This window comes from Lagenorhynchus albirostris, chromosome 20 (assembly GCF_949774975.1).
Source record: "Lagenorhynchus albirostris chromosome 20, mLagAlb1.1, whole genome shotgun sequence".
Classification (NCBI taxonomy): Eukaryota; Metazoa; Chordata; class Mammalia; order Artiodactyla; family Delphinidae; genus Lagenorhynchus; species Lagenorhynchus albirostris.
Genome location: NC_083114.1, coordinates 15779982 through 15789155, shown reverse-complemented (window position 1 = coordinate 15789155; position 9174 = coordinate 15779982). Strand labels below are relative to the sequence as shown.

The window sequence follows — 9174 nt, the reverse complement described above, 5'->3', positions numbered from 1 at the left end:
GAGTAGGAGAGGGTCTTCAGGAAAAACTTCTCAGATAAAGTTTCTTAGGTAAGTGTACGAGGAGGAAGAAATAGTTTGGTTTAAAAAGAGGGTGCTTGGGGGCCTTAGAATTAAGGTAATGGGTAGAATCATCTTCTGATGAGGAACTACAGTTGTAAAGTTGTGATCGCAAGTCACGTTACTTGTGGCACGGCTGAGTCTAGAGATTGGATTTCTCCTTTTTCATGTTCTTCAGACATTTGAATCAAAATTCCGCACTAGATTCTAAGCTCCAAGAGGCAGGGGCCACATCTGCCCTGGTGATTGCTCACAGCAAGTGACCTAGACCAAGACCACGGCCTGGCAAAGGCCGGAACTGGAGGAACTCGAGTGATACTTGAATATATTAATGAATTCCTCCATGCCCACCTAAGGGCTCCAGGCGGAAAAAAACAAAACCAGGTGTTATGACTTCCCCCAGAATAGGTGGATAAAATATGACAGCAAACAACTGGAACCAAAGGCAGCCCCAACTCGTTGGGTTAAAGCTTCTAGACCAGAATGCAGAGGTCTCATGCCATCTTCTATTTTAATGTCTTGCTTTTGGAGCCAGGAGGAGCAGCGACCTGCACACTCTTGGATTCTTGCAGAATCTGATCGTGTCAAACGATCAAGCCCTCTGAACTCCCTCAAGTCACCCACAAAGCCACAGAACAGCCCTCCTTCACAGCTGCACCCGTCCCCTCCCATTTCTCCCTCCCACCTTAGGTGCACTTTTCTCCAGCACCTCCCCTCTCCTGACTTTCCTTGGGGACTAAGCATCTGGGAGTGAGGCTTGTTCAATGAGGCTGTGGGACCAGGGCCTCAGGGAGGGTCCCCTCTAAGGGTGATGACAGGTAGGACAGACAGGCAGAAAACATAATTTGAAGTATTTTTGTTTTTTTATATACAGAATACAGGAAAGTTTCTGTAAAGTCTAAAACATTACAATTACTATGTACATCGGTACTAGTTGTCGGGGTGGAAGGAAGAGGAGAGAAGTGGCAGGAGAACAAAAAAAGGAGACAGAACAGGTTTACGACAAAAACGCTTTTGCTACAATAGACAATTTGAAGAAAACGCTCTACCACATGTAGTACTGTACAGTTTTAAAAAACATTGAAAAAATGTCATCACTAGATGTATTTACACAAAATCCAAATACACTTTTCCTTATTTGAAATAAAATAGATGGACAGCCAGAAAAAGAATTCATTTCTCATTTGTCCATAATACACAGTAGCTACCTGTAGTGCAACCGCTGCAGAAAGGGAAAATAACCTGGAGGGTGGGAACCATGGAAGGAGGGTGGGTAGCGATCTTTATATTAAATAAAACAATGATATTGTATAGATTTTGCTGTATGAAAACTGTATTTTTTTCTTTTAATATAAAACTATTGTCACTGCCACAAAATAGAACAAGTTTCTGATTATTTTACAACGGCGGGCGAGGGGGAGGGAGCAGGAGGTGGGTGGGGAACGGTTTTGTGTCGGAGGAGGTGTCCAGACCACTGGCCTTCCCCTCCCTGCCCACGCTGTTCCTCAGCTCGGTCTGCCGCTTTCCCATGAAATGTTGAGTACAAATATATGTGCAAATGCCCCCTAGAACTTGAGAAAAGAAAAAGGATTTTTAAAAAAGTCAAAAGGTTTTCTTCATTTCATGCAAAGATTGTAGTTGAAGGGTTTCTGGTGGAGTATAGAAAAAACCCCGGGCTTGGTTTGTGTACATTTTTGCATTGCAGGAGTCTTGGGTTGGGTGGAAGGGCGGGTGACGGGTGGCCGCCAGTCCTAGGGAACGGAGTTGGAGCGCAGCACAGGGCCCTGGTGGGGCTTGAGAGAGAGCTTCTCGGCCAAGACCCCATCCTGTAGCAGGCCGGCATCGCCTTTGGGCTGTTTGGTCGCAAACTCAGTGATGCTGAAGACAAACTGCAGGCACCCCAGCTTGATGTAGCTGCCGTGGTGCAGTAAGGCCGTGCCCTCCCAGCCGGCCCCACTGCCCCCAATCAAGCTCGAGCTGCTGGCTTTGCAGTTGCAGGGTCTCCGCTGCGGCCCCTGGGCCTGGGAGCTCATCATGGCTGCCTCCTCACTTGGCTCTTCCTCCTGTTTCTGGTGCCGGCGGCGCCCTGGGGAAAAGGGGGAAGGTCACAGGAGAGGAACAGTGAGCAGCCAACCCACCGGGGCTGTCTGCCAGGGTTGGGCCCCTGTACCTCCCCCCTCTAAATGCTGCGTGACTCGGGGTGAGGGGCACTCAGAAAGGACTGGTGGAGTCTGAAGTCCCCAGGTAGGTGTGTACACACGTGGGGCTGCACAGCACATGCTTCTCTGTGGCCTTTCCTGGGCCCACGAGCACGGAGAACCTGGCCAACGGGACCAGGAAGGCCAGAGACAGCAGGTCACGGCAGCAAGCCAGAGCCACCCTGACTGAGGCATTAGAGAATGTGTCCAAACATGGCGGGTTCTGCGGCCACAGGCCTCTGCTCCAACTTACTGATGACACTCTGCACTTTGGCAACAATACTGCTTGGGGGGGTTGGCGGGGTCTTCTCAGAGAAGTCACATGAATACAGCACGTTGTCCACCGTCGTCCCGTGCTCACTGTAGTTTAACAGCTCATAATGTTTGGTATTCTGAGGAGGAGGGGGGAAGATAAGATGTGTGGTCTGCTGCGTGGGGCCTGGGGCTAAGGGGAGAGAATACACATGGAGAAGGCTGTGCTGCTCTACCTGGGGAGCTCCCTCTTTCTTCCCCAATCATGCCCCCCTTCCCTGTCCCTTTCGAATGGGGCGCAAGACTCACCTCTTCAAGGAAGTTTCCTTCCTAACCCGCCCCCCGCCCGCGCAATAGTCTGCCTCCTTAGCACGGGCTCCTGGTGAAATGATGTTCACCGGCACGTGATGATGAAGATGAAACTCACAGGGACACGCCCAGAGGGCTTGGTTCCTTCTATGATGGCCCCCTCCCCTGCTTTAGGGTGCTCCGCCCCGTGCTGGGCCTGCTGACCAACCTCAGGAGAAATGGGAGCCCTGCTCCTGGGGAGCGGGTAGCCGGGTAGGATGCCCCTTCACACCAAGACTCTTCTCCAGGAATGACGGGGAGGGAAGAAAAGGAGAGGACCCCCTATCTCCTTCCCCTCACCCCAGGGCACTGAACAAACCCCAGCGCCTGGGACAGGGCTCAGGTTGGAAGACCTCTCTCCCACCGCGTCCCCACCCTCACCTCATCGTAGAAGATGCAGGCGTGTTTCCCAGACACGTAGTTACAGTGACCATAGTTTGTAAGGCACACGTCCATGTCAGCTCCTGTGAGGTGGCAGGACGCGAGGAAAAGGAAGGCAGAGAACAGACTGTCAGGGGTATGTGTGGGGGAGGTGAGGGGCCAGGGAACTTCCGGGCCGGAACTCAAGGGGTAGGTAGCTCAGGGCCCTCTCCTTGTATTTTTGAACAAAAACTGATGTCTTTTCTAATCCCCTGTTAAAGAACAGCTGTCCCCACCAGCTCATCTGCTTTAGAACATGTGCTGTTGCCCAGAGGAGAGCAGTGAGCTACTGAAGAGGATGGGGTATTTCTAGGAGAGCACAAGATGGGGTGCAGGGCCCATAAACCGTATCATCTGAAAGGGAAAGTTCTAGGCTAAGGGCTCATCTGTCCCTCTGCACAAGATGTAGGGCTAACTAAGTAAGTGTTAGATACGTGTGAGCCCCATCACTTTTTCAAAGATCTCCAGGGACAAAGCATCTACCCTCTCCTCAGGTATTTCCTGCAGTGTTTAAAATGCCTCACTGGGTGGCAGTCAGAGCTGACGTTCAGCCCTCCTGATGCCACACTGGGCACAAGGCAAAAGGGCCTTTAGCAGGGAAGACAAGCAGTTGATGGTCTCCTTTCTTAGTCCCTCTTGTCCAGACGTCTGCTGGGTTAAACCCGTCAGCCCTGGAGAGGGCTTCCCTCCCTTTCTAGCCTCTGTGGGTAAGAGTATCAATCTTTAGGGCCGAACAGATTCAGCACCTCTCCCAGCTGGCTTACCTGTCCCGATGTAGAGGGTTCGATAGCACATGTTCACAGCTCCTCCCAACCCTAAGAGAGGGTAGAACACAGCTCGGGCCTGTACTTCCCTTCTCGGCACTACAAGGCAAACACAGGGACGTGACCATTCAGAAACAGAACCTGGGGCCCAAACATAAATCAACAGAACCTGGACCTTTGGTGATGGCCTGAAGAAAATAATCCCACTGGATGAGCCATCTTTCCAAACTCACATCTGACACTAGGCTGCTTCAGGGTGAGGCTTCCTCTCCCCACTTACAGCATTTCCCACATGGGTAATAAGAAGGACCATCTTTGAAGATGACCATATAACTCAAGGATGATAGTACTTGAAGCACCTGGGCTGCTTGTTGGTTTATCAGGGATATACCAACCGATACTACAGGGAGGCTGTGCAAAGAAACCCAGAAGGCAGAGACCAATGCTTCTCTAATTTTGAATATGAATCACCTAGGGTTCTTGTTAAAATGCAGATTCTGATTCCATAGGTCTGAGGTGGGGCCTGAGCTCTGCATTTCTAACAAGCTCTTAGGTGATGCTGATGCTACTGGTTTGGGGACCACCTTCTAAGCAGCATGGCTTTCAATGGCTAATGCTCAAAGGGCTATCCTAAGCAGAGTTAACCTTCTGGGAAACTCTTCTAACTCAAATATTTGAGAGCGATTGAGCAGAAAGCACACCACAAATACCCAAAGGCGCTCATAGCTGCTTTCTGTGCCTCAAAGAGGACACGTATGAAAGAGTTACAGCAGACTTTCCCGAGTCTGTTCTGAAAGCTGTGGTTGCCATCTTGTTTCTGCTTTCTGAGAAAAGAAACCACGGTGTTTTATTAAGCCCAGTAAAGGCATACATGGAGGACTGAGATACTGAAAGCTGAGGTTCTCCATGGAGAGGAGACGGCTGTTCACACACACAGAGGGTAGATCTAACGGTGTGGTGTGGTGGCAGATATGGGCATGCGCACCTTCTGTGTGGTGCCCTCCAGAAGCCAGCGGATGTGCCCCGACACTGCCCGGTGAAGCTTGGACCCGGGAGGGGAAAAGCTGATGTATTCTCTGCAAGGCCAGAAACTTGACCAGCTTCTCGTCCAGCATATTTATCTCGATTTCTATTAACCAAAGAGAAAGATTAAAAAGCTGCTGAGGAGGAAATGGAATGCGGAAGTAGGTGAGCATCACAGAGCAACTATTTCAGCATTCCTAAAATCCAGCCAAGTGATTTTCTTAAAACAACACAGAGTACAAAGTGGTACAAGGATCTGGAGCTGAGCACCTCACTAGCCATTTGCAGCGAGAGACAGACGCCAACGCAGCCTGTGCAGATGCCTCCTGCAGTGGGGTAGCTTAATGTTAGGTACAGCTGTCCTAGAAAGTGGAGCGAGACAAACCACTTGCCTGCCTGTGGGCGAGGGCCCAGATGTCTGACACTGAGGCTTGGATTTTCCACCCACCCTGTTCACAGAGATCAAGACCTGCCCCAGTTCTCCCTGACTCTGGGGATTTTTCACAGATGAGATCCCTCCTTTGGGAGCAAGGCTCCTCCTGGTTTTATTCTTCAAGTCCAGATGATCTGCCTAAAGTGATTTTCTTCTCTTCTCACTGGTTCAGCTTGGCTTTGCTCTCCCTTCGAAACAGGAGAAGGGGCTTTCTTTCCTACCCCACTCCCCGACCCACCTCCCAGCCCTCTGAGATCAGGCATCCCTTCTGTCCCCTTTTCAATGCACAGGGGCAGCACCTTCACCACAGTCGCTGGTGGCAGAGCAGTTCACTCACTCACCTCCATTGACATCCATAAATGCTCGAAGTGAGTTGGTGAGGTCCACCATGGCAGTAGAGTTGGCTGGGAAAGAGGGTACGGTTAAAGCGCTTCCTATGGATAACGTGCCGGGGCTGACCTTGCCATCTGGGGACGGAGCAGGAAGACTGTTACTTACGTCGCCTGAGGGAAACCCACCGGTCCAATCCCCCACTGCTGAGACAGGTCTGGATTTCGGACCCAAGGTGATGTTCCCTTCTTGATTCTCACCCCATAGGCTCTGGAACTCCTAGAGCTAAAAACGTGTGGTGAGGAAGGGCAGATGGAACGACAATGCACCCGGGCACGCAGGAGTCTCCAGAGCACCGAGAACAAGTGAAATCTACTGCTCTGGGGAACGTGGTGGGACAGCTTCATTCGCTGGGCCGTGACTACCTCCCTGCTGCCTCTGCTCATTCAAGTAAGTGGTGTCTGCCTCTGCAATCCCTGCGCACTCAAGTTGGACTCACAGGGTGCAAAATCTACCCAGGTTGGTATTAAGAGATAAACAGAACAGGAAAAGAGCCTGAGAGTAGGGGCCATCCTGGGACCAGGGGCCCCCATGCAGAGAAGTCACAGTCACCTGGTTACCGAGACTCCCAGCTGACTAGGAGGCCAGCTTCAGTTCAGACGGGAGAGACCACAGGGGGTTCCAGCAGCATCTGAAACCTGGTTCAGATGCTGGGGTCAGCAACCTTGAGGTCCTGAATGCTGACTGGGGACAGCTGAAAGAGCAGGTCTACACCAGGCCAAGTATGGATTAAGGGACTGCCTTTTGGAATGTGGCCCGAGGGCAAGCTTTTGGGCCAGACCAACCTCTGCGGGCATCTGCACTCCCTGACATGGAAATTCCTTCAAATGAGCTCTCTCTGAGAATCTGGATCAGGTGTGGATCTAGTTTCTGGTGTGGATCGTGAAACACTGAAGCCATCACCCAGAACCTCAGGCTGGCCACAGTGGCTCCAGAGAGCATGCTGCTTTCCTCTAAGGTGAAGGAACAAAGCAGGAAGAAGACTAAGCCTGGAAGGTGCGGGAAAGGTGGAGTGAGAAGACCCAGGCCACAGTTCGAATCCTGCACTGACTTGGTAGGTTAGCTTAAGGAAATCACTTTCAGAGCCTAAGCAGTCCCGCCTACAAAATAGGGACAAGTTAGCATGTACTTTCTCTTCTATCATAGAAACAGGGGAGGACAAATAATACGGACATCGAAGTCCTCTGCCATATTCACAGGGATACATGTGTTTTTTGAATCTTAAGTCTTATTTGCCAGGAAGAGCATGAAAGGCTGAGCAGCACTCACCTGACGATGGCGCTGGTGAGCAGAATCGTTGGTTGGCTCCTGTGGCCAAGATACCATCTCCTGCTGCTTGGGGGGGAGTGAGCACCCGGGTGGCACTTGGGGCTGAGCCCAGGGGCCGTGGCTCTGCCAGCGGAGGTCCTATCTGTGATTGGACAGTCTTTCTTTGCAAAGTGCTGGTGTTCTCGATGCTGGCACAAGAGCTGGGAACGGAAGGGGGTAGGCTTGGGACAGGAACCAAACTCCTCTGGGGGCAAGAGCTGGGGCCAGTGGCATTCTCTGTCTTCACAATGATGCCGACGGTGTGGTTCTGAAGCCCCCCAGCCGCTGGTGGCGTGAGGGGCCGAGGCCAGCCTTGCCGGTGTGAGAGGCCTGGTAGGGGGGTGTTGGCGCCTGGAAGTCGCCGGGGGTCCGTGGAATCAGTGGGGCTGCTGTAGAGGTGTGGGCCATTGGCTTTCACCTCTGTGTTCACTGGCCCGTTGGCAGTCCCACAGGGGGCTTTCTTGGATTTTTCCGCACAAGAACTGCAGCTGATGTCCTCTAGGGTTGGGGGCTGGTGGGGTGGAGAGCAGCTCAGGGAATTCTGGGTGCTAAGCCCTGAGGGGCAGGACAAGGGGTAGTGGGAAGGTGTAGGTGCCTTGTCAGCTGTTTGCAGGGAGTTGGTGATTGAGCTGTCAGTCACAATAACAGGCTTAATATCAGCCTTCTCTGTCTGCTCAGAGTCCCAATGCGAAGGCATCTGCTTAGCAGATAAATGTTTCAATATGCTGCACTGGAGCGCAACAACACTACAGAGCCACTGCAACGGAAGGAGAGGAGAGGAGAGGAGGGTGAGAGGCCTGGGAGGCGCTGGTCCTTCCTGCCACAGCGGCCAGGGCTACAGCAGAGCTGACAAGCACTGTTTCCGAGGTCCCATCGCGAATGCCCAGAGAGGGTGTGCTTGGCTCCTGAGAGGGTTCCATTTCCATGCCCAAGCAAGGCTTGCTGGTATACTCGGCAGGCAACACCCTGGTCAGCAGAGCTTGGGATTCCCGTTCTGACTCTGCCCCTAAGGCTCACCTTGTCACCAATATTGAGCAAGCACCCAAGCACCTGCTGTGTGTCCAGCACTGTCACCTAACTTCTCTATGGGTCTACTGATCTGTTTCTACAAGACAGATTTGCCCGTCTCACAGCACACTGGGGGACTGACGGAGAGAAGCAGACCAGGTGACTGTGTAGTTCTCTTACTTGCCTCAGGATGTGAGCCAGAGGTTCTCTCTGGAACATTCAACTCAGGGGGCGGGGTGGTGGTGGGGGGCTCAGGGAGGGGGAGGGTGGGGCTGCAGAAGATGGGGATGAGAATGACTTCCAATTAACAGCTGCGGCGAGGTGGAAGGAAGATTGGACTTGGAATCCCGGCCCTGCCTTCACTCACCTCTTGCTGCTCTGCCTGGGTGGCTAAGTGCTCAGAGTTCAAAAGGTGCGTCTGTGATTCCTCAGGGATCCCATTGCAGATCAGCTCCCCATCCCGAATGGCCGCGGGTGCAATGAGAGGGGGTGGAAACTGGTACTGAGATTTGATAGCATCGGGAACCTGTTCAGGATAGATAGAAGGAGGAAGGAGAGGGTGATAGTGCCAACAGGCCCAGTGGATTCTGCCCTGGCCGTGCTCTTCTGTTTGTGGTGCCGATGCCCAAGGGGAAATCATCCACTAGGGTGTCCACCAAGGACAAGGAGGCCCAGTGGGCTGCTACTGTTCTATACCTCCATCTCTTTGACTCTGACACACACACACACAGACACACATACACACACACTAGCCTGAGAAGGCACAGAACTGGAAAAAGCAGCCATGTCTCCCACTTTTCTTCACCAAGGTCCAAGGGCTGCAGAAACTAGGCCTTCTGGCATGCTGCCTTCTGCTTTGGCCTAAAAAGTATAGGATGGCCACTGGACAGGACTTCAAATTGGTACTCTAGGCTCTTATTGATCAGTATCAAATTTGAGAGATGAGTGAGCAGTATCTGAGAGATAAAAAGTT

General features: G+C 52.1%; 1 protein-coding gene across 3 annotated transcripts in view; it reads right to left on the bottom strand.

The window, feature by feature from the left end:
• Nucleotides 1-901: 901 nt before the first annotated feature.
• The window catches only part of PHF12 (PHD finger protein 12), a 39526-nt gene continuing 31253 nt past the window's right edge, over nt 902-9174 (bottom strand). For 2 of the 3 annotated variants that reach the window (XM_060133318.1, XM_060133319.1), the window contains 8 exons: nt 8569-8727; nt 7155-7950; nt 5837-5962; nt 5025-5168; nt 4040-4138; nt 3237-3319; nt 2509-2647; nt 902-2143 (listed from right to left, as the gene is read on the bottom strand). In XM_060133318.1, the coding sequence (XP_059989301.1) occupies nt 1809-2143; nt 2509-2647; nt 3237-3319; nt 4040-4138; nt 5025-5168; nt 5837-5962; nt 7155-7950; nt 8569-8727 (1881 nt within the window). In that variant the 3' untranslated portion in view covers nt 902-1808. Of the gene's footprint in view, nt 2144-2508; nt 2648-3236; nt 3320-4039; nt 4139-5024; nt 5169-5836; nt 5963-6085; nt 6111-7154; nt 7951-8568; nt 8728-9174 lie in introns of those variants that run through there. The other variant, XR_009537451.1, reaches the window with a different exon arrangement.